The sequence below is a fragment of the Typopeltis vanoorti genome, chromosome 1 (genome assembly GCF_054136105.1).
Source record: "Typopeltis vanoorti isolate ZY-2024b chromosome 1, IOZ_Tvanoo_1.0, whole genome shotgun sequence".
In the NCBI taxonomy this organism is placed as follows: domain Eukaryota; kingdom Metazoa; phylum Arthropoda; class Arachnida; order Uropygi; family Thelyphonidae; genus Typopeltis; species Typopeltis vanoorti.
Window position 1 is genome coordinate 137,140,126 of NC_143549.1, and position 27,002 is coordinate 137,167,127.

A 27,002-nucleotide genomic window follows, 5' to 3' on the forward strand; every position below is an offset into this window, starting at 1 on the left:
GTGAATTGTGAAAATGATTCTGCCACTGTTGGCATCAGTGGCAGAATCATTTTAAAAATGAAGATTTTAGAACACCCCTTGGGGGGTATATATCAGGAAATTGATGGTGATGATTTGAAAATGATTGAATTTTTTTAATGTATGACAATGTCTCCTGCGTGGTGGAGTTAGTGTTTATGCTAAGCATTTGATAAATTCCATTAATTACATGCCAGAGTTATATATTATTTTCATGGATTTCAGGTAAAACTTCTATTTTATGCCTAAAATATTGCAAATGTTTGATGGCAGTTTGTGTTATTTCAGTGGTCTTGTCACTACTTTTTTGTTGGGAAGTACTTTTCTCTGTATTAATTGATATGTGGTATTGCTCTTTTAGCACATTTATTTTTTTCCCCTTCTATAATTAGAAATATTCTTTATTGCAGTAGTATTTTCCTTATTGGCTCTTATAATAGTTTTTATGAACTCCTTATGTTTGATGTTCTTTAGCTTCCAGACCTATACTCTTGTGATTAGAATCTTGGCTTAAATATTACATCCTCTTTTTTTTCTTGTGTGAGAAATCAGATCACCTTTAAAGAATGCATTTTTCTAGTTGTGAGAAACATGTGGCTGTTTGGAAATACTACATAATAGAGATATATACTACATGTAGAGAAGACATACAGATTAGAATTAAGTGACCTTTAATTTTATTATGAAGAATATGGTTTGACAAATTTTTTTGAAGGATCCTCATTATACCAGTTTACATAATCTTGTATCATTTCTTATAATAAATATAAAATGAATATGATATGGGGCCTAAATAGTTGACGCTGCCTTCTTATATGAAATCCACCTAATAGGATTATTACCCCCATTTCCCCTTCACTCCCCTTCCCCCAATTGTCCTGAAAGATTAGCAAAACAGGTGTTCTTTGCCAGATTGGCAGAAAAAAAAAAAAAAAAAAAAACCAGAGGAAGACCAAGATATACAGAGATTGATACAGTAAAAAGTGCCTTAAAAGACAGAAATATAAGATCGGAAGTTAGTAATGGTAACTTTTCATGTAGCACTATCATAATTATTGTGTACATTCCTGTGAGTACATATCAAGAATTTGATGTTTCATTTATGCAATATTAGAATCATGTGTATTTACATTTCCCGTTCAGATATTCTTATTAAAAAAAAAGTTTTCTAAATCAAGTATATAAATATACACAGTACAAAATATATGAAAATATAATCCTGTCTTCCAGCTTGGAATGTCTTCCCATGAAAATGCTACTCCCATTCATATTTTACATAATTCTGCTGGTCACCTCAGTGGTCCAGCTAGAAGTCTGGGTGGTATTCTTGTTGGCTACTTAGGTAAGGACTGATATTATAATGGATTTTTTAATCATTTCATATATCCAGCTCTTACTGTTGTGAAATATCACTATGCACACTGCCAAAGAAGTCTTGTTCAGAGCTCTGCTATTAATAAAATTCACTGTAAGTAAGAAGAATGAGTCAATTACAAATTAATCCTTGATCTTACTGTAGTGAGAATACATAGTTTGGATTCGCAATATTAAGAGCTGCCTAGTAAAATAAGAAAGCTTTTAAATGATGCATTACTAGTCGAATAAAATTTGTAAGTGATTAGATGAATATCAATAAAGAATTGTATTTCAACTCCAAGATTTCATGTTATTTTTTATTTTCTGTTTGAATAATGAATTTCACTTGCATTTTAAAAATATAATTCAATATTTTAATTTATATACAGTGGTATCTTGCTAATCTGAACCTCTTTAGACCGAACCCTCCAGTAATCTGAACTGCGGTTAAGAAAAAACATTTTATTTATTAAGTATTATTATTTTGTGTACTATTATTTTGCCTCCAAACTGTACTCCATTGCTGCAACCAATGGATCAGAACATAATACAATCCAAAATAAATTAAAAGATCGTAAAGACCTGCTTTTAAATGTAATTTCCCAAAATTATGACGTTACCACATCAATAAAAAATATAAATTTGAAGGATGTAGCATTCTCAGTTGCTGCTGCTTGGGAAGCCTCGAACCTGAAGCAATTCGAGCATCATGGAAAAAAACTGTGGCCTTCTAGAATTTACATTTATAACTACGGTGATATACAAAAAGAGGAAATTCAAAACATGCATAATTTAGTTAAAAATATAAATCCAGATGTTGATATTTCACAAACAGATGTTAAGGAATGGATTACAGGTAGAACCGAAAGTGAATTCGAAATCAAATCAGATGCTGAAATTATAAATATGATAATACAGAATGAATTAGAAGACGATGATGATGACGATGAAGAACCTGAAGAAAAAAAAAGTAAAACATGAAGAGGCAGTTGACAGTTTTAATATGTGTATAGAATGGGGTAAGCAGAATGATACGCCATTCCTCAAAATTTTATTGCTAATGCAGCTCTGAGAAGAAGCATTCGAAAAAAGTTTAGCTTCACAGAAGCAAAAGAAAATCAGTGACTTTTTTTACAAAGAAATAAAACTTTTTTTTGTGTTGTGTACAAGAAAATGATATTTTTTACTCAAATTAAGTAATGTACTGGACTATGCAATTTTATTAAATCAGAATCCTCAACAATACAGATATATACATATACGGATATAAACTAAATTTTTTATTAAAATAAACTTGTATTATTTTTTTAGTTTTACATTACAGTACAGTAGCTTTTTTTCTATCAGTTTCTTCATTTATTTATGGAATTAAATTGATGTACCATTAGAATCTGATTACTTTTGTCTTAAACGCTAGTTATTGTTGTCTCTTCGGGGAAAATTTGCTAATTTGAACTTTTCGCTAATTCGAACAATCACAGTTTTATTAGTTCGGATTAGCAATATACTACTGTATATATATTTTAGTTTTATATGTTTAAATATTATTTTTCTAAATATATATATATATATATATATATATATATATAAATGAATTTTAACTAATAGATCAAGTTGCAACTTAAATAAAATTGGATAATATTGGTTCCCTTTTGAAATACTGGTACTACCTATCAAATGTCACTTCCATCCAAGAGGTTGACCACTATCTATCTTATGTATCTCCTTTTCCTATTCTGGGCAGTTTCCTTGCTTTCTTCATAGCCATATCCAACCAGTCCTTTATGTTTTTGAACAATGTGTGTCATGATCACCATCTTTTTTTTTTTTTTTTTTTTCCTCTAACAAATCTTTTTGAAGACTATCATGTCTATCATTATATGATCCATATATAATATTTTTCTTTTCAATGATATTATTACTTCCATTTTAGTATCCACAATCTCCAAAACATTAATTTTAATTCTTTTGGATCTCTGAGATTTTTAGTCCTCTTCAGTATTTCCCTTTATCAAGAGCATCACTATTTTTAATATCCTCCTTCTTTATTGTCCATTTTTCTGCTCCATAGAGAAAAATTGACCAAGTGAGACATTTATAATTCTTAATCTAGTTTTTTTTTCTTATTTTCCATGATGTGACTGTGTTTTTCATACCATTAAAGATTAATTTTGCAATTTTTGCATTTTAGATCCCGTACAAATAATGTCCTAAATAAGTGTGGCATTCAGCTTCTTCTGTAATTTGGTTTTTCTATTTTGATTTCTAACTTTGGTGTATATTTTTGTATAATTTTAAAATAGCACAGCTAGATATAACTTTTATTAAAATGTAGCATTATAATAGTCAGTATATTGTTAATGCACTGTTGTTTACTGCATTAAATATTATGAAATTATAAATTTTTATATATTTTAGAAAAAATTCAATTCATAAAAAAAGTTACGACCATAAATTTTTTTTTTTAATTCCTTGTAAGATTATAAATGAGGAGAAAACATCCTTAATACCTTTGTTGGGGCTTGTCAAGTTTCGGCTATGTGTATATAGTGATATACCAAACTGATCACTCGGTAATTACTGAATTACTGAGTAATCGTTTCTGTATATCAGTTCATTTTAGGTGATTTGTTCAATTGCAGTAATTTATTCCTTCCATAATCATTTTTCATTTTGCTTGCTATATAGCAATAGAAGTTTGTGGGATTTCCTTGCATTCCTGTTGGCTAATTTTCTCTCATATGATTTTTGCCTTCCTCACCATACTAATCACTTTTCTTGCCTGTATTTGTTCACGAGTCTTGATTACCTTTCTGCTTATATACTCGTTATACCTTTTTTCTGTTTTGCAGCTTTTATTTAATGATATACTGCTAGTGCATTTAACTTCTGATTAATCTCCTAATTCTATATGTAATCTGATGCTGCTATCCTTAAATATCATTTGGCTGTTTCTCATGCATCTCCTTTGCAGTTCTTAAACCATCATGCAGCTCCAAGCTGCTCTGAGTATATGATCATCATCAGTTTTATAGTTCCACATACACTCTGTCTTAACTGCCAATTTTCAATGGTTAGCTACCTCACATATGTTATCACAAAAAATATGTTATCATTTTATTATCACAAAAGTTGCAGCAAATTCAGAAGTAGTCAAAATCAATCCACGTCTATGTTTTATCAAAAATTGGCATTGACAGTAATGCATCAGTTGATCAATAATTTTTTTCCCCATCATTACATCATCATCAAAGAAAATATCAAACATAGTTCATGAACTATGTTTGATTTTTTTAATTTTTTTTATTTTATTAGTCTTAGTAGCAATGATTTTAAAAAGTTTCTCATTCTTTACAACACGAAATTATCACTGAGCACTTATAGTATCCCAATTTGTGTGCAAGATGTGTGCCAAAAAAAATTTTCGTTGATTATCACAAAGTATGATCATCAGTGAGTGGTAGTACCAACCTTTTCGAAAAAGTATCATAATGAAGGTGATGAATTTTTGAACCACTTTGTGACAGGAGATGAAACCTGGAGTTCTCATATAAGATCAAAGAGAAAGCAGCAGCCAATGCACATGTGGCATAATAATTATCCAAAGGTAAAGTTGTTGAAGCAGACACATACCTATGTGTACTGTGTTTGTATGCCTCAAGGAAAAATAGTAATGATAGATGTTTACTGAGACTAAAAAATTGTGGCAGTCTATTTGAAACAAACGAAAAGGCCTTCTGAGCTCTTGAGTTTCGATGATCAGCAACACATGATCCCCCCTCCCCCATGTGTGTGCACACATACACACACTTCTGCCCAATCATGCCAATTGCTCAACTGGAAAGTCATCTGATTACCATATAGCGATGATTCTGCACTCGGCGACATTTTTTTCTCCACTTGAATGGATTTTTAGCAGCCAAGATATTCAACAGGCATGTCGTATTGGGTCAAAACACTGGTAGTGGAGTACTTCAACCAGTATGACAAATGCCTCATTGTAGTGGGAGAAATAGCTTGAAGTATGAGTCATGTTATGAGCTAATATTAAATTTTATTAATTTAATATTAAAATTTATTATTAATTAACATTAATATTAAATTTTTTTTAAAGAAGATAAACATTTTGTTGTGAACATCTTATTTGTGAATTTTCATTACATGAAATATTGTATTAGAATATTACATGAGGTGCTTAGGAGCCAAGGAGTACAAGTGACATTTTGAAAAAAAATTTAGTTAATTACAGGAATGGGTAACTAAAGTGATAGTTTGTTTTTTTCAATTTTTCTGGATAAGTAGGCATGAGTATTGTAAGGAAACCACATAATAATAATAATTTTCTATATTTACTGAGCTTTGACTTCAATTTTCTCAAAATTAGGTTTTTGTCACTTATATACACTTAGCTTCTAAGCACCCCACATTAAATTACAGATATTACTATTGCACGACAGCTTCATTGGGGTCCTAAGATTCACTGTGGGCAAACTAAATTACCAACACAATATCTATCATACCTCTCCTTGAAACCATTAACAGACAAAGCACTCATAAATTACTCAGGCAACCCTTTTCATACATTCATAACTTTCTAAGTGAAAAATCTAGTTCTCATGCATCTTAGTCCTTAGCAACTTTAGTGTTTCTATCATATCTTCTTTTTTCATCTGTTAACCAACTTTTCCAATCCACAAACCCTCAATCTATCATTATAGAGAGCATTCCACAGACCACTTACCATCTTGGTTACTCGCTTCTGAATCCTCTAAATCATTTCTTCATCCCAAAGAAACTCAAGCGATAAGACAATAATTCAGATATGGTCATATCAAGAATTTATTAAGGAGAATAATAACTCCCTTATCTTTGCTTTTTAGTGTGTTGTTCAATAATCAAGTAATCCTATGAGCTACCCTGACTACTTTAGAAGTGTGCCCTTTAAACTTTAACTTTCTATCTGCTACTACTTCTACATCCCCAAATCTCTGGCTTCATCAGTTTCCTGGAGTGCAGTTCCCTCAATGTGGTACTGAATTTGTAATCTTTGTATCCCAGAATGGATATCTTTACACTTTTCCACATTTAATTGATATCATTATGTTTTGCTCATACTGTCAGCCTATTTAAATTGTCCTGCAATCTCTCTACCACTATTACCCTACTCAACTTTGCATCATCAGCAAACAATTGAATATCTCCCTTCAGATTATTTCCTATATCATTTATGTACAAATTAAGCAGCAGTGGTCTAAGCACAAAGTCCTGTGCCACACCACTAGTCTCCTGGATTCTGCTCCTCCATATACTACTTTATGGTATCTGTCTATCAGCTACCCATTTATCCATATCACCAGTTTCCTACCCATCCTCATTTGTTGCAGTTTGTGTAATAGAGTTACATGTGGTGTTCTGTCTGATGCCTTTGCAAAATCCAATGCATCATTGTGTAGCTATTCCCTTTATCTAACTCAGTTGTCACTCTACTATAAAAAGTTAGAAGATTATTAATATATTACTGATCCTTCACAAAGCCATGCTGCTCCTCATAGATCATCATATCCTTATCCACCCATTCCTGTATTCTCTTTTCCAGTACCTTTATCTTTTGATCTATCCACATTTTATCTTTTTATCTATCCACTTTTGAGATACTAATGGTTTATAAATTGCTACTGCAGTCTTAGATCCTCCCTTATGCAAAGGAATTATTTTGCCCTCTCTCCACACTCTTCGAACTCTACCAGAGCTGAGACTTAAAGCCTAGTCAGAGGCATTGCCAGTTCCCTTGCTCATTCTTATAAAACTTGATCTGATATTTCATTTAATGACACAGCAGTATATGCATTGAAATTCTGCAATATTCTCCTTCTTCTCTTACATACTTAAGATGGGTTCAGTCCTTCATGGATAAGAGTCTTCCACTGTTCTCTGTCCAAAGCAAGTTCTTTCATATGCCAACAGCTTTGAAAGGGCAATGCAGTTCTAAGGACTTTATACCATGTTATTCTTGGTCTTTCCCTGGATCTTTTTCTCTCCATAGTGTCCTCAAATACCAGGAGAAGAAGTCTGTCTAGTTCCACTTGCACACTATGACCAAACCAATGGAGTTGATTCTTTTTAATTGTGTTAAGAATGGTCAACTTAGGGATATTCAAATCTTGCAGCACTTGTGCATTAGTCTTATGTTCTGTCGAATGATTTCTTTTTATTTTCCTGAAGCATTTTATTTCAAAAGCTAACAGTTTCCTCTGTTTCTTTTTTAGGTCCAAGTTTCTGCCTATGGAACACTGTTAGTAGTATTATACTTTTGTATAATTTTATTTTTAGAGTTATAGGAATTTTTATTGTTTTTGCAAATTTTATTAAGCTTATTTAATATTGACCATGCTATGCTATTCTCCTTCTTCTCTTATATACTTAAGATGGGTTCAGTCCTTCATGGATAAGAGTCTTCCACTGTTCTCTGTCCAAAGCAAGTTCTTTCATATGCCAACAGCTTAGTCTGTTGTATTGTTGTTGCTATGTCAGTTAAATTTGAAATCAGTTCTAGGTAATTAAAACCATTAACTTGTTCTATGGTTTCCTGATTAAGTGTTATCTGTATATCTTCCAGGTATCAACCAGTTTTCATTATCTTTGTTTTACTTGAATTTATAATCATATTATAATTTCTGTAGGTTTCTTGTAATTTTGCAAGCTGGTATTGGAGATTTGGTTTGTTATCTGTTATAATTACTACATCATCTGCATATATGAAATGTGTGATTGGTCTTCTCGATTTCACCACTTGAAAATAATGCTGCTGTAATGAATTCTTGGATGAAAATGTTAAAAAGGCAAGGGGATAGTGAGCATCCTTGCATAGCTTCTCATTTGATTTCAAGTTTTTAGCTGCTATATTTTTATATTGAACTCCTGTGATTGTATTCTACTAGCAATTTGAAACAAATCATAGTGTTTCAAAGCCTATGTTTTTCTTTGTTAATATATGTGTAAGGTTACCTCTATTGAACTATCTATAGTTCAATAGAGGTTATCTTACACATATATTAACACCCTTTGTCACATGTGATTTTAGCCAGATTATGAAGAGTAAAGATATGGTCAATTGGTGATCTGTTTTTTCTAAGCCAACTTGTTCTTCTATTAGCTGTTTATAAATGTTATTTAGACCGTTCTGTATTATTTTTACAAAGATTTTATAAGAGTGGCAAAAAAGAGTAATTGGTCTATACTTGTTACATTTTTGAACATCACAATCACTTAAGAATCTCAATTCATCTACCTCTGTTCCCACATCAGTCTCTGTCACAGCAGTAGCCTCACTTGGACGATATACCCTTGCAGAGTGATCACTTAGTAACTCTACCATTTTATCTGCTTTTTTTTTTTGTCACTTCTTCACCATCAGCACTCATTAAGGTTATATGTACATATTCATTCCTCCTGTTACATGCCATGTAACGAAAGAACTCTTTGGGATTTCCTTTGCCCTGCTCAGCTAGTTTCTTCTTGTAATCTGATTTTTCCTTCCTTACCACAACGGTTACGTTTCTTGTTCTGGCCCTTGTAATGTTCATGAGCTTGCTGTTCATCTTCCTTCTTATATACCCTTCACAGCATTTTCTTTTTCTCCAAATCATGCTTAATGATATTACTTAGTATTTTCAAAATTCATGTTTCATAGCTAACTAATAGTATATACTGCTAAAAGTTTTTTCACTTGGTTATACTATAAATTAAAAATGCCAAGAAATTATATTATTGGTTTCATCCTTTATCCAAGTGTAAACAGTATCCAATAACGTTAGTATCCCATAATGCTATGTAAACATTTGTTTGCATAGCATTATGGGATACTAAGGCAATTGATGCAAAGTCATTACCCTCTGTATACAAGTATCCCATATAATAGTGCATTTAATAGTACTACCAAAATGTGTTTGCAACTAGTTTTAATTTTCTTGTGGAAAAACATGATCATACTAAAGGAAACCAACTATCACAGTGCAAGGTGAACTAATTCATTAAATCAAACTGTTGGTGAACTATATACTGCACTGATCCACTAATGAGCTGATGAATCTCAAAATACAATCCCTCTCTTCCAGTGTTCAAATTCATCTTATTGTGGTTTAGCTCATTCCTACAAAAAGTACTTTGATTTGATTCCCCTCCTCTCCTTTTCCACTGTGAACAGTAACCCCTTAAATTGCATTCCAAGTGGAGAAATCCAATCCTCCATTTCAGAGTACAGTTAGTAAAGAACTTCTACAAACTGGCTGCTGAATAATGTCAGAAAATAACACAGGGGTAATGGACTAGCAGGTTTCCCAGTTGGCTGATATGCAATCCTGCTGTCACAAATTCTTTGCCAGATTACTCTTGGAGGGGAGTTTTTGTTATCTCTTTATGGTTGACATTACCAAGAGTATTTCTTCTCACTGCGTATCCCTACTTTCTTTCAACTGCTCACTAAAATGAAACATGGACAGATGCTCTGATACTGAATTCTCCCTTTTTATATAAAAATGAGTCTTTCATCCAGTTTATTAGGACAGGTACTACCTCAAGTACAGAAACCACATGCTCATCAACTTAAAGCAAACATAAAAAGCAAGAAACATCAGAAAAACCTACAAATATACTTCTTTACTGATTTATGCATTCGAACAGGGAAATGTCATCCTTCTTTATTCATAAGGATTTGGATGAATTAGTAGGGCCCTCAAAATCGATGAAAAAAGAGAGAGAGATTCTTTTTTATTAAAATATTTTTCCAGTAACAGCTGGAGCAACTCCTTGCAGCATCACTTGGGCAAATTCCCCTGCTCTCCACATGCGCACACACATATGCACATCAGTCTGTTATACCAGCAACATCCAGTGCTCCTTCAGATGAAACATTTGTTCTATCTGATGAGGAAGCCCCATTTGAATGTTTACTTGTGTTGGATCCTATGCCATATTGGGATCTCAGGAAATAAGCATACAGATTGGTCATTCCATGATGGTATCTTATGATGACAATCATGTCATCATAAGATACCATCATTGTTTACCCTCTGTATGGATTACTGACAGATCATAAGACAGAAATTAATATCTTGCCGAACATCATGGAATAGAATAACAACAAGCTTTGTCAGATTAAGCCTGAAATTAAACTGTGGTAGTTTAGTCTGCATGCTGTTCTCAAAGAGGAAGTTGTTTTTGCTTTGCTTAACATACACCACAATCAGCTTACACACTCCTTCCTGTTGAGAGATGCTGATATGCCTTTGTGTAAGGTGGCTCTACATTAATCATCATTTATATATTAATCAATTACCTCATTTTGTCAATAGGAGCAATCGTTATTTTAGTATCTGAATAATTTTCCTGTAGCCTATACACTTAGGTATATTTAGTATATTCTTAAATTACTGTCCTTTATAATTTTGTATAAATTTATGACACACACACACATATACACACAAATTTCTTTGAAGAGAAATTGTTCCTTATTAATTTTACATTATCCGTGACTGGAGATGGAAGTATATTTTCTCCTGGAAACTTAGGTTTGTTTTTCTGTAAACTGGCCATGAGAATCAGGCAGTTTACATTCAAATTATACTTGTAGGTATAGGTCTAACCACTTTATTCTAATATTATGGTAATGAAATCCACAGATACCTTGAAGATCCTGAGCACTTAAGGACCTGTTAGAACCACTGATGATGATATCATGGAATATCATAACCCAAGATGTGCCATGACATCATCATCAAAAAAGGATGTGTTGATGTGCCCTAAACAATCAATCTATCACAAATAAATAACTATACTCTAATGACTAATTCTTGAAATTCTCACATAGGAGGATAAAAGAATTTATCCTCACCAGATGCTATAATTCTGAAGTATTTATTCAAAAGAACTTTATTCAGAGAACTAATCACAGTTGGATACCCCCCCCCCATCCATCCCACACACTCACCAAATTCATTATACACTCTTTAACTTCAGTGGGGTTTGCTATGATGATGGCTGTGTTATTATTTATTTTTGTAATTAAAATTTTGTATTGCAAATTTAACTTTCTCATGATGAAAAACAGGCACTTGTGTTGACATTTACCTCTCACAGTTTCCATTGCACATTTTGATTATGATCCATCGTTTATCATTCTGTTGTAATTAACTGAATTTAAATTCCTATAAATATCCATATAAAGTCTTAATTCTAGATAAATGCAAGAAACTTCATAAGGATATTTCTGCTAATCTATTATTCTGATAATTTTTTTCAGTATGTAGGCAGGATGTTTTTTTTTTTTTTTTTTTTTTTTCATTTTTTAGAACAGTTACAATGCCTGAAAAAATGCATACATACCAGATACTGGTCCACTGCTGATGTTTGTTGTGGCCATAATTCTGATTGATACCTTCTGTCTGTGATTAAAAAAAATAGTTATTTTCAGTGGATTGAGTTAAGCATAGTGTATTCATTCAATGTTCTTTGGAGAAAACACACACACACACACACACACACACACACACACACACACACACACACACACACACAGAGTTTTTGTTATTATTGTTTGTTTGTTTTTACCTCTGGATTCATTTAATATCATTATGGCTAATTTAGGAGCAAGGACATTTGTTCCTCATCCAGTTGCCTTGACCATTGATAATATTGGGGGTACTGCAACATTACTTGGGTTGGTGGCAATGGCAAAAGATGTGGAAGGTCTTTATGCTGCAGTGAAAGCATTGGTTTGTGTTGTAAGAAGTAATCGAGCAGCCCAACAAGAAATGGACAGAATGCGAAGGTATCAGGTATGTAGAGATCTGTACAGAATTGTTTTGCTTGGTGACCTTGTACATTTTAAGTTTGTGTGTGATAAACTTCATTAATAGGTCTCTTGTTGTTCCAAGCATTAGTTATAAATGTAAAATATAATTTTCTGGAGGATAATCCACCACCTCCTTCTGTTTTTATATGTATTAAAAATAATTAAGATTGAATAATTGATTTTTAAACCACACCCATGTGCCAAACATTTGATTAGGAACATGCCATTGTGTCAGAGTAAGGTCATTATTATAATGCATTTGCTTATTACAGATATTTTTAGATGTTTCTTATATTGCATCTTCATGTTAAAGGACACAGTTAAGTTCAAAATGTAAATGCATGATTGTCATCATGCATTTACACACACAGAAATCTTTGTTCATGCCAGCCTGGATAATCTCTCTCTTAAGAGAGAGATTATCCAGGCTAGTCATAACTGCAACATTATTATATTATCCACACTTAAATAGATCTGATAGATGAATCTACCTTGTGAAAAATTGTAGTTTTTCAGTCTGCTAATCCTTCTTTAAGAATTTATTGACCATTAGTTACTTTACTGATGCTGTTTTGGTGCTGCTTTTATTTAGTTTATATTTTGCAGTCTTTCTGTTAATTTGTTTATTACATTGTGCTTCACTTTTTAGTTTATTGAAGGTACCTTTGATATGTGTTTTAAAATATTACAATAAAAATACCTTATTAATATAAGTTTTTCTGTCCTTTAATTTCTATAATGAGGTTTTTTTGCATTGTACTTTCACATGACACTTTTTACCCTCTTTCACCTGATGTAAAGCTGGAGCTTTGTATTGGCAACAGCCATCATATTTGGTTTATGAACATTATTCCAAATTTAGGAATTTTAGGTGTGCCAGGAATATATGGGTTGGTGATGGATCTTACTTTAATTTTGCTGAAAAGCTTAAAAAGGGTAGGAAATTGGTTGGACTTTCAGTTAATGATTCCTCTTAGAAATGAGTTGGTAGGTAAGGCTAAGACTTTCTTAAATTCTTCACCCATCTTGCGAGATATGTTAGAATATGCAAAATTTAAATGTCTATTAGTAACGAAATATTTCAAAGTAAGAGATGCAAGTCCGAATTTGTGGAAACTGCATAAATGCATTCAAGGAAAGCATATCGGATTACTATAATAGGTTGTTAAGCATAGCTAATGGGTTAAGTGTCTCAAAAGATGAAAGATAGCATCTAGAATGGTCTGTATTCTGCCAGGTCAGAGTAGGTTGAAAAGATGAATTGAAAGAGGTGACCTACAAGAAGAAAGTAGGAACTTAGATGAATGTTACCAATTGGTCAGAGAAAGGGAAAAAAATACTTGGAGACATCCATCAGTCCTCTATTCCCAAACAGATGCACGCTTTGGAAGAACACACTGGTGTCACTACAGGTAACATCAATTTCAAAGTTAAGAATAAGATGCAGGCAGCTAAAATGAAGAAAGTAATAAGAAATGTGATGAAGATTCTTATTGCGACAGAGCTATTAGTTTAGATGTGAATTCTAGATCTAAGTTGGCAGAATTTCTAAAGATAAAATCAATAAACGAATATGTTAGGCAAGAAATGGAAAAACAACTAAAGTCGATACTAGAAGGGCAGGAGAGAATATTCAGATTGTTAGAGGCGGGGAGGGGGGGGGGGGGGGGCTCAAGTTAAATAACTCTTGTTATAAATTGTCTAGAGAAGAAACTATTAGTAAGGAAGTAATTAAAGAAAGAGTTCTGCCTAAATATTTGAACCAGTATGTGAGTAATACATATGATTTTTATTCAATTGCCATGACTGATTTAAGGTTATAGTAGGATAACATGTGGAATACAGTTACGATTTCAGATACCTGCATTGTCTGATTATTGTCATATGCTCTCATTCTCAATATATAGTCTAGCTGGCGCAGTCGATAAACAAATAAATTTGCTAGACTATGGAGCGTGAGAGATATGACATAGCATAAGCATATACATGGTGGATTTAGAAGTCAAGACGGCCAACCATAATAACAAAGGTTAATTAAAAATAAAGGCAAAGCAGGATAGTGAGAAAGGATATTACAAAGGATATTACAGTCGAGATAAATTTAACAAATGGTGCAGTCAACATAAATGAATAATATAAACATAAATGCCAAGACCTCCTCAGGCTGATATATCATCAAAGTAGTCTGTTCTTCCAAGATACTTTGATCATATCAGCCTGATGAGGTCTTGGCATTCACTGTCTGTAGAAAAAGGCACACATGTATAGATGGTTACATCCGCTATCACTCCATTCCACCCTTTTGAACTAGATGGCATTATAATTTTTTCTTTCTTTCCTCACATGCACACATGCACACTAAACATTGTAAACCTCTAGTACATTAACAGTTTAGTTGGACTAAGAGAGTTTTTAATATTTTATTTATTTTTTGTATTCATTTTTTTAACATAATTTGGAAAAACGTCTCTAGAGACCAAACATAGAACTTGCTCATGCCACTCCAGTTATCACGTTCACATTATGGCAATCGGAGCTCTTTTGCACTCACCTTAACCATCTGATGAGGTGAACGAAAATACTATGCTCCTTAGAAATTTTGTTCATGCTTTCGGTGGACACACTTTGTATAGTAGCGATTCTTTGTTTGAAACCAAATCTGTGTTAGAGGGAAGGACAATGTGCTTATTTTAGGAAATATTACAAAAAAAGTAATGAAGGAGGATGCTATATTTGTTTGGTATATTTGAATTACTCAAAAGTGTAAATATGTGAACCATCATTAATAAGCCATGTGAGAATAGGAACTGTAAAGGAAAGAACAAGTGTGAGTAAAAGTGCTTTCATTACTGGCAAAGGAATTATTAATAATTAACATTGATGATTTGTGATATTATATGTGTGTCTCCTGTAAGTTGCGGGGTGGAGTGAAATACATCTGATTCTATAAATTCTAGACATAAGTGAATTTATGATGGTATAATTAAAAAAAAAAACATGAAGGAGAAATTTTATTGCAAAATATTATTATTATTACGTAACACCCCCAGGGAGTCCAAAGACTCATTGAGGGAGGGCACCTACTCTACAACTCTGTCTCCACCAACTACAAAGAACCGCAACTACCATCATCTACACCAACGCAATCTACTGCCCAACGTTACCACTAGTGTATATAAATATCTAACCAATGATAAACAGCCACTATACACATTTGGGATTTCAGTAAATAACTATAGTGAAGAACTAATCCAATGAACTAATAATGTTGGTCAGGTGATTCATATAGGCATAGTAGGAATACATTGGATGGTACTTGGAGCAGGAAATCATTTTGTAAATTCGTTGTGCTTATTGCAAGGGTGGTCTGAAAAGTTCTTAACCTAACAATGAAAAAACAAATTTATAATTTCAAAATTATTTTTATTTTTCAACAAAATCTTCCTTAAGACATACATTTATTCCAGCAATACTCCAGCGCCATTATCCCGTCCTTGTAGTGGTTCTCAGTGCATACTGAGAACCACTACAGGGAATGGTTCTCAGTTCTCACAATTCATATTGCAGATCCCTTAATTTTTCCATTGTCAAAACACCTTTGTGGGCAGGTGGATTGTCTTGATGAAAGATGATTTTTTTCTTCTGCAAACCAGGTCTTTTCTCATTTAGTCTGGTTAAAAGATTGGAATAATATTCCCCAGTTATTTTTTTTACCCTTTTCAAGATAATTAATAAACAAAATGACTTTAGCATCCCAAAACACCGATGCCATGACCTTTCCTGCTGATGGAACCAACTTTGTCTTTGGTGCTGAACAAGTGGCTTCTGTCCACTGTTTTGACTGCTGTTTGGATTCTGGTGTGTAGTGGTGAATCCAAGTCTCATCCATAGTAATAAATTGATGCACAAAATCAGTTTTATTTTTGTTAAAATGCTCCAAGAACTGTTCAAAGATTTTCATGTGAGTGAGTTTTTGATCTGCTGTGAGCAAGCACGGCACCCATCTTGCACATAGCTTTCTCATTTGCAATTCTTCATGCAAAATATATCCTACACATTCTTTTGAAATGCCCATAGTCTCAGCAATTTCACACACTTTGACTTGCCGATCATCCAATACCATATCATGCAATGATTTCTGGTGTTACACTTTTTGGAAGTCCTTCATGTGGATCATCTTTAAGGCTGGTACAGCCATGTTTAAACTAGGCAGCACATTTCTTAATTGTCAAAAATGAAGGAGAAGAGTGCCCATAAACTTTTATAACTTCAAATTAATTAAACTGCACAATACTCAATTTTATCCATTTCAAGGGATACAGACAACACTTTTGCTTCAGACAGCTGTATAAAAAAAAACTACTTGATAGAATGACTTGCAGTTTTACATGGTTGCTTATGACAGATGTACCAACTTAGAAAAAAAAAATCTTGCCAATAATGTTTCCATCTATGGGTGAGGCCAAGAACTTTTCAGACCACCCATGTATATATGTGTGCATATATATATATATATATATATATATATATATGCATTGTCATCACATCTGTTCTCTTCAGCTGATGCACAAAATGCTTCACAAATAAGACATCAAGTGTTATGAGATAAATTGGAACTATTACACCATTGGTGTAATATCTGGTGTAAACACACATCACGTACTGAACAATGCAACATACAATTATAAATATTTTAAAATAACTTCAATTTCTTTTGTAACTACATAATGGTTGTCACCTTTGTTAGTCTTTACTGTTGTTGTCTAATTTGTATTTGTATGTTTACACCTGAAGAAATTCTGTGCAATTAGGATTAAATGTTCATGATTAAATGCCTTATAAACTCTTAGTTATCTATAGCAGTAAAAGGTAAGAGTATGCTATTTATGCAATTCCATTTACCTGTCTAATAGAACATGTACAGAAACTATAGCAAATTTTTTTTTTCTTTTCAAATCTCTCAGTATAATAACTACTATGAAACTATAAAAACATCATCTCTTCAGATGCATTTTCTGAGAATCGACTAATGCTGTAATCACATGGCTTTAAACAAATGTGGCTTACAAAAATCCTTGTAATAAGTACTAAACATTCGAATCATTGTAGTAGTAGATTTTCTGTAGTTGTCAATGTTTGTTCATTTCATTAACAAAAATCAGACTTTACCTCCAATATTAGATATCACCACATAAATACAAAGCACTTGATTTTAATAGTTTATTTGTTTATTTTTTAAATTTCAGACTTTAGCTATGTTATTAAAGAAAAAACAGCAGTTGTTGAACAGTCATATTTTGCATCTTACATTTTCTCTTGTGGGTACAGTTGACAGTGGTCGTGAAACTACAGTGATTCCCAATCCGTCAGCTTTTGAAGACATGCTGTGTGATTTAGAGGTAGCTGAATTCCATGTACATTAAAAAAAAAAAAAAAAAGTTTATTCATCACTTACACATCATTAATGATGTGTAAAATTTATGCAGCAGTGCTGCTATGTGTTCATGATTGTAATTGGTATAAAAGTATAATTTGTTATTATTAATGATAATAATAATTTATTACTGGATTTAAACAAGGTAAATAATACTGTATGAAATTTTGAAATTTCATTTTACAATTATATATTGTCCTGTGATGGTGGTACTTTATAGTGACTGATTGTAGGACATTTTTATATATATCTGCAACTTAAGTCATACCTACAGGAACAAAATATATGCCATAAAACTTGCAATTATAAGCATAAAAGAAAGGAGGGTGAGAGGAAAGAAACAAACAAACAAAAAAAAAGTGATGGAAAAGTGATGATAAAGTAAAAAGCCCAAATGAAATAAAGTGAGAATGAGGAAAGTATATTTAACCAAAGATGAATTTTTTTATATACATAAGAAAATAATAGTTATGGATTGTAATTATATAAGAATAGAGATAATTTTTTATAGGTTGACCTTTTTTTTAACCTTTTTTTATAGGTGATGTATCGAATGCATATTATTTTAGTTATAGTAAGGTGATGCATAGGTGATGAATTCTGGTGTTGTCGAACCACTAGAATTAGCTTTTATGAGGAGACCACTAAAGAAGAAAAATGTGTTCAGATTCTTCACAGAGAAGACATTGCATGTAAATTCATGTCAACTAAGTAAATGGGAACTTAAATTATCATGAGAACTCAGTTGGCTAGTCTTCATAAAACAGTGCTGGGACACAAATACCATTCCAATCTGTCTGAGATTCAGACAGAAGTTCAATTTAGCAAAAGATAAATGTAACACATGAGAAAGCTTTGCCCTAATTTGAGAACAAATCAGTAGCACCCTTGTCGAGTTGACTAAAATCAACATTGCTATCTCCTTATTACAGGAAGAACTTTCACAAATCCTTATTCCATAACTGTGGTCTGTTTTGTACCATATCTGAAAATACTGCTACTAAGGAATTCGAAATGGTTAAGATCCGCCATCTGAAAAAATTTTCAGATCTTCAGTAATGAAATTTTGAAAACTGCAGATCTGCAGTAGTTTCCAACTGCAGCTACAACAAGAACACATAGTAGTGAATCTATCGTCGTGGCCATGTGTGCTAATCTCTCAGAAGATTAGCACACGAAGTCATGGACATAATTTTGTCATCATGCCCAAAAAAGTACCAGTTTTGGAAATGATGATTAATATGGACTTGATGAGATCATGTAGAAATTGTGTCTCTAGGGTGGCAATTAAGAATGTTAAGGAATCTGCTAGGATGCAGAGATGGAAGATAAAAGAGATGATTTCATTATAAAGGCTTCTGTGGTATAGGACTGCTCAGTAGCAAAAATATTTATTCAGGCACTTGACTAGTTTTGTGAATTAACTGTTTCACATCATCAGAAGTAGTGAATAAAAAAGTAAGCTAAAAGCAGGACACTTGATGATTGGTGGTATTATGTGCACCACTGGGAGAAGTCCAGACTTGTTTCTAATTGCACACTGTTGCAGAGTCTTAAATGCCCTGGAGTAGAAGCTGTAATCTATATGGATCATTTCAGTGGGCTGCCACAATTTCTTGTGTTTTAATTGTATTGTATTGTATTGTATTTGGAAACACAAATCATGATTGTACTGCCAATCCTGATTTGTGTTTCCTTTTTTTGCTTGAATGTTTTCTTTCCACATCCTTGAAATGTTCTGACTGCCTGTTTTTTCTGTGTAACACATCCCACAGCACAGCACAGTGGTCTTGTAAACACTAAGTTTCGTAAGTTATGGATGGAGAGGAGGCTTGGAAACTGAGGAGATTATAAACCTTGTGGAGGAAAGAATGCAACTTGATACTCTGTTGACATAACTTTGAAATCTTCTCCATGACTGACTGAATATGGGGGAGAATTACTGCTCCTCTGAAAACTTGTTGTTCGTCTAACTATCTCAGGTGGAGGAATTGACAGAATTTTGACTAAATGTTCTGTATAGCCATAGGATGGAACTGAGGTAATCAAACTGTTGGCTTCTTTTATGTATAATTAATGCTGGAGATTTTATATGCTCTGACTCTTAGGGTTCATAATGTCAGTTTTTTGCTCCAGATGGTGATAGGATTTGGCATACAAGTATTGTCTGGTATGATTTGGCTTCCTATAAAGAGTAATTAAGTTCGTTTTGTCTGGATATCTCTGAGTGTGTCTAAAAACAGTAATGATCTATTGCTTTCTAATTCAAAGGTGAATTTAATCCTAAAGTGAAAATTGTTTCTGTGAGAGACAAATTCTTTAGTTGTTTATTTGAGTCATGCAAAATGATGAACATATCATCGATATAACATGGCCACACTTGATCATGTACAGGCATACCCTCAGTTATACATCACATTAGGTTCCACACCACTACTTTTTTTTTTCTTTTAATTGTAATGGTTTAATAACATTTTTAAGCAGTTATATGTATGTGTAGCAAATATAAAGCATTTAGTTATTTAAGATTAGATATAAGATAAGATATGCAAACGAAAATGTGATTCTGAATGGAACATGCAAACAGTTTGGTCATCAATCTTCATCATTAACAGGGTTTTCATTTCAGTAATAAGATTGTCACGTTTACACATAGCTGTAGTATTAACTTTATCTTGTTTTTAACAATTGTAACAACAGTAGTGCATGGTAAGCTTGCTTTTATCTGCCATTATTAACAGAAATAAAATAATAGTTATGAACAGTTTACAATTCACAGTGAAACACCAAACCATCATTAATTTATGATGTCATTGCTCACTATATCTCTAGTGAGCAATGGCATAGTAAATAAACTGAATTCACGAGTACTACATCTGCTGATTTACAGAAGCATTATGTTGTTAAAACCATTGTATGAAATCAGGTGTCATATAAATGAGCATTAGTCATAATTGAAAAGCGTTATATGAGCAGATCATCATAAGGCAGGGAATATTAGGAGTATTGCTATATTCCATGGTGTTCTCAGGCTTTTTTCTCAAGCCACTCCATGAACAGGTTTGCTGGCATCAGAGACAGAGAGGAGTCCATTGTTAGTCCTTTCTTCTGTTTAAAAAATTCTTCTTGGAATTTAGAGGTGACATTGATACAATGCTTAAAAAAGTTCCACAATATACTATGGAAATGGATCTTGCAGTAATTGTATGATTTCTACTTTAATCAAATCGGTGAAATGATTGGTGATATCTGGACTTATGAGTAGGTCATTTGATTCTGTTGTAATATCTTTTATATGCTCAAAGAAATGTGCCACATTTCTTATCAGAGAGTCTGTCTTGCTGATTGCTGATATGAAGCTTAGCAGGTTTGCTAGATACCTGGGTAAGAAGGAAATCAGAGACTGTCTTGCATCTTGTATCTATGATTCGTCTTAGCAATATGCTTTACTTGTGTATTTTTGGAGCTCCACAGATTCTTGTGACTTGGGTGGGGTGCATCTGAATATGAGCCATTTTTTGATGTCTTTGGCCCACTTAATTAGGTCTTTAATCATATTGTTGGTTTTGTTTTAAGATTGTCCTGTTAGGCCATAGTCAAGTTGTGTGTGTGTGTGTGTGTGTGTGTGTGTGTGGGTACTTGTATCATTTAGTAGAATTATTAATTACATGGGATAGCATGACAGGGGGAGAACTCCTGGTTAAAGAGTTCTGGATTTGGTAATTCCATCAGAAGATATCACAGTAATAAGTTAGCCACATTGCCTCTAACCTAGGAGGTTACTAATCATGCCATTTTCAATTAAGGAGGAGATATGTGGAATGCTGAGGAGCTAGCTTGCAATGCCATGACATGAGAATATGGAAAGGAAGATTTATCAGTGCATATGAGATAATCAAGGAGTTTTTGAAAGAGGCAGTATCAGACTTGTATACCTAGGGTTAGGAGGATAAATCATGTGGATTCAGTTGGATGAGTATCATCATTAAATACCAAATGGAGGAGGGAGTTTGCAGGGTGTACAAGATAAAAAGGCAATCAGCAAACTCACAATCAGTAAAAATCACAGGCAAGAATGATGACCAGTGTTTAAGGAAGGCAAACTCAGATGATGAGAGGGAACTAGCCAGGCAAGAAAACCACACAGAGATCTTTGGCTATGTGACAAGTAAAAGAAAAAGAATGACTATATACATGGATAAGTATATAGAATAAAGAATAATTATGCTGGTGCAATGGGTGCATAGGCACACAGCCCAGGACAAAGGGGGGGGGGTGTTATAATAAGGCTTCACAATTTGGTACTTTTGGTTCAAAAATTAGTTATGCTTTGATATAAATGAAGCACAAAGCTCTTCATTTATATCAAAGTATAACTAATATTTGGAAATCCATCATTGCCTGCTTATTGGCCAAGTGGTTAGCATATTCACTCCAACCAACATGCTGCTGGTAATGATGGAAGCTTAATGTTAGGTAATAAAGCCTTGGTAATTGGAGTGGGTTATATATAAGTTAATTTCCAGGCTGTTAATTAGATACAGGTGGCATAAGAGAGCACACAAAGGTAACACAGGATAGGTATCTGCTCTGGAGCAAGCCATCTGAATATTTGGAGAAATGCCACGAGGAACTAGTGACTTTTTGATATCTAACTCATTAAGTCTCTTGCAATCTCTCTGTTTCTAGTGGAAGATTAAAAGGGTGTTGAATATTTAAGATGGTTTAGGGGACATTTGCCTGAATCAACTATGAATGCATTTGAGGAAAAGTGTGAAACTGGTAGGTTAGCTATTTCGGTGGATGATGATCTGAATGTTTGCTCTCTAGAGCAGGGTTTCCAGATTATGTAAAAAATAAATAAAAATACAAAAACCAAAAAAAATTCTAATTAAATTTTCTAATTTTTTTTAATAAACACAGAAAAAAATCCTTAGCCCACCTATAGTACTCATGTTAGTTTATGACCTTTTGTGGGCAGGAATTGCATTAAAAAAAGTACCATCCAAGTGTAGCAGATATGGGAGCAGCGCTAGAAAAAAGTTACAGCTGATTGCCTTTAGCATGAGACCAGAAGGTGTGTGCCTGAAAGAGCAGTTTTTGAAAGAGATCTTTCAGAATCAGTTTTGAATATGTTTAAATTGTCTTTGTGTATTTTGGAGTTTGGTATAAGCAATAAAGGAAAGCAGCTTTGATGAAATCCAGTTATAGTATACCTATTTCTATGCTTTTACAGCCTTGGCACAGCACAGCATTGGAAGAACTGTGGAATGTTTCCATACCAGTAGGAATTACTTCAGTAATATATTCATTGCATGTGTTTGGGATAGAAGGCCAAAAACAATAATTCAGCCAACAGAATGAGACATAGAAGTCATGAGGATCATCACACGATCCTCATCACACATGAAGATTGCGTGATGATCCTCATGGAAGGAGGTAAGCACCAGATTATAGTCTGAAATTTCTAGAGAACAAACACCATTCACAGTAATCTTGGAAGGGTAGGTCACTTGTTAGGAAGAGATCTTGGAGCGTTTGGAAAGTCGGTGTGATTAACTGGTATTCTAGTAGGCATGTCAATGATTGGTGATAGCAAATATCTCATTATTTCTACAGCTTTTTCTGTATATTTGGGGGAGAGAAGACTTGAGTGTTAGGAAAGTTGGACTGATAAAATCAACATTTAAGGAAAGGAAATCAAAGTTGCATTAGGAGAGCCATAGAAATAGTATGAATTTTGATAGAATGGTTTAGAAAGAGAAGAGAGATGTTCAGCCAAAGAAGGTCAAAATTAGAAGATTCTAAGTTGGATACTTTCTGGCATGATATATCAGAGTAAACATATGCACAAAATCCACCTTTGTAATGAAAAGAGTCAAGAGCATGTAATTGGAAATATTGATGTTAACAGTGTTTTGAAGAAGTTGAAAATTGAGTTTGTCAGGAAAAGCAGATGAGGTTTGTTAAAGATTAAAATGAACACTTTAGGGTTGAAACTGAGACAATGTATATTTGAGAAGTGGATTTGACAGATGCTATAAAGTTTGTTGACCATGTGTCATAACACATTTCCTAGCAGTATTTATATTCTGGTTTCTGTGATTGATATTTTATGTAGCACTAATAAATGTTCCCTTTTTCATCCAAACTTAGATTAGTCAATGACTTAAAAAGTGTGTGCTACTTAAAATAAATGAATGCTGCCCAGACACCCATATGTTCATCTTTTACTAAGGATTTTTTTAATTAAAGTTTTGATGCCTTGACAGGTGTTTTGAACTGTTGGTTCTCATCAGAGATCAGACAGAAACCTTAGGAGGGCAAAATCTTCAGAGGACTTTGATATCAAAGCAATCCTGTGCCAAAGAGATTTTGATCCCAAAAAATGGGATCAAAATCTCTGTCCAAGTGTATCAAGATACTGTACTATAATCTGCAGTACATCCCATGAACAACACCTTGTTTCACATTAGGCATTGGACCTTTCAACAGGACTCCTCTGCACAGAAGGCTAGGACCACACAACAGTGGTTGGAGGTGAATATGCCCAAACACATATACATATCATCACTAACCTTGAAGGTGGATTTGGAGCAAGCAGTGGCAGTGTTTTCTTTGGATATTTTGTGTGCTGCGATCGATAGGAGTGCGTTTTGAACATTGAGTGCTATATGCACGTTATAACTGTCATTTATATGTACTGAAAGCTGTAAATAATTTACTGATAGATTAAAAGGTTTATGTGCTGTTCTAGTTGTAACAGTATTTATGGCTAGACTAGGTATACCTACCAAGAGTTCATTTATGATGAATTTAACTTCTTGACATAGGATTGCTGTAGTATTATTTCACATAGGGCTGTTGCTCTTTTATGGTTTTGTATTGTCTATGATATGAACAAACAGTTTGTAACATATATCAGGCCAGTGAAACCTAATCAGTGCACTAATAAATTTTCTAAACTTTCTTACTTTTTACATATGGCTATAAAATATAGTTTGGATCCATAACACACTGCATTTCAATATAATAAAACTATCGTTGCATTTTATAGAGAACATTTATTTAAAAAAACAGGATAGCATAAAAATCAGAACAAATACTGCATTATTTTCTTAAATAACAAAAATATTTATGGAACATTTATTTTGATAAGTGAACTATAGAGAATAATTATGTATTTATTCATTAAAATGATGAATTAGCAATAAATGATGACACAGGAAAAAAAAATTGGAGCATTTTTGGAAAAAGCCCATGTCTGGTTTCTTCATAAATATTTCAACTCCTGGTGAATACTCTGGAAGCTGGTGCCAAAAGAAATTTTCTCAGAAATTGTACTGCAGAATAAATTATTCATTAGTTTTGAAAATACATATTATTATTATTTATTTTTTTTTTTTGAACAATAAAGTATCAACTCTTATTCAGTGCAATCATTTCAGCCATAGTTTACTGCCTTTTTTTTGTCATCTGCATCCTTTTTGATTATTCATTAACATCAAATAATGTTTGTTGTTTCAGTGAATACACTTTAAATTCTGTCTGCTTATTTATTCCTGCATTGTGGTTTTATATTTCAGTTTCATTTTCTTTTTCCAAATCACTATGTCTGCATTTTTATATGATTACTTTATGGATTTATGATTGATTTATATGATTTTATATATGGGGGAGGGGAATGGAAAGTTCTGCAAAACACCTAGAATAAAAATGATATTAAAGCAACTGATATAACAACAAGAGAGAACATACCTTAAAATCCTTTAACTCCAATGTTTCATCAAATTGTAATAATTTGTTCTTTTTCTTTTAGGATATATAAGAAGACAAAATTAAGTTTTGTTTTAGGTGTTTAGCAGAACTTTCCAGCCCTCCCCCTCATATATGTACTTCATTTTCCCTGTATTATCCAGATATATATATATATATATATATATATATTTTTTTTTTCATGTTTTACTTTTTGCAAATTTTGAATCTTCGCATAAATTGTAAAACTACCAAATATTGCTTATTTTTATTATTTATGGCTAAAATTGTACTCTTTTCACTTTTTTAAGACAAATTTTAACACTTCATAATATAATCAACTTTTAAGACTGCATATAACATAAACTAAAATAAAAAATATCAAAATATGAAATGGTGTAAAATAAAGGGTGGTTTTCCACGATCGATTCATAGCATTTGTAATGACACTTAAAAAAAAAAATCTACTTTGGCTAGCTCGATACGCCATCTTTACTGATTCAGCTGAAGCTGAATGTAAAAAAAAAAAAAACATGCCAAAATGGCTGAATACTGAAGCAGAACTGAATATTTGGCATATCCTTTCTCTTTTCAATCTAATATGCTTTCATGACTAGCTTCTTTAATAATGCAATTTCTTTTCTACCACACACACAAAAAAAAACAATATATTGAAGTTCTGTTTATAGTGTGTTAGCAGTACATTATGATTTCATAAATTTTATGGAAAAGTTTACAAATTCTGTATATGTAAATAAATATTTTGGAAAAAGTATCACTATAGACTGTGGGAATGAGATCAATGGGAATACCTGTGCATCTAATTTTCTTGATAAGAGAGTTGTATTACAACCAAGAAGCTTCAGTAAAAACATCATTGGAGAAACAGACAGTGTTTGAATGGGAAAAGGGGTGCAGCATGACTGTATACTACTGTCGCCTTATCTTTTTAATATTTATAGTGAATGTATTATGAGAATGGATAACTTAGACAAAGATCTAGCTGAAATTAAGATTGGCAGCAGAAAAATAAATAATTTAAGATATGCAGATGATGCAATCCTCATAGCAGAAACTAAGGAAGATTGGGAGCAGTTAATTCTATTGGTTAAAAGGAAAGTAAAAAAGCCATGCTTAATTTAAACATTAACAAAACAAAAGTGAAGGCTTCTGGCAATTTATACAAATTTATAATAGAGGAAAATAAAATAGAAATTGCTGAAAGTTATGATTTACTGGAGTCCAGAATCAGAAATAATGGTAATTGTGAAGAACAAATGAAAAGAAGGATAGTCATGGGGTAAAAAAAAAAAAAGCTATGTTGATTCATTTGAATTATGGGTGTGGGTGATGCTATTAAGAATCCCATTGACTACAACCAATTAGGTTTTTGAGAGTATAAAGACAGAATGCTCTTTGGTAGCAATGATCACTGAACAGAAGTTGATATACTTTGGACGTATTATGCGAGCTGATGAATCATTGAAAAATGCAGTTATGTTGGGGAAGATTGATGAAATGAGAAGAGGAACAACATAAAAGAACTTACAAACTTGAACTTGCAATTGATGAAACAAAGGACAAGGGGCC

At 32.8% G+C, this 27,002-nt stretch overlaps 1 protein-coding gene across 3 annotated transcripts in view; it reads left to right on the plus strand.

Moving 5' to 3' along the window:
* Positions 1-27,002, plus strand: part of bchs (WD repeat and FYVE domain containing 3 bchs) — a 1,305,514-nt gene that overhangs the window by 465,383 nt on the left and 813,129 nt on the right. For all 3 annotated transcript variants that reach the window (XM_090399415.1, XM_090399420.1, XM_090399430.1), the window contains exons 25-27: positions 1,249-1,360; positions 12,016-12,206; positions 17,470-17,622. In XM_090399415.1, the coding sequence (XP_090255541.1) occupies positions 1,249-1,360; positions 12,016-12,206; positions 17,470-17,622 (456 nt within the window). The remainder of the gene's footprint in view (positions 1-1,248; positions 1,361-12,015; positions 12,207-17,469; positions 17,623-27,002) is intronic.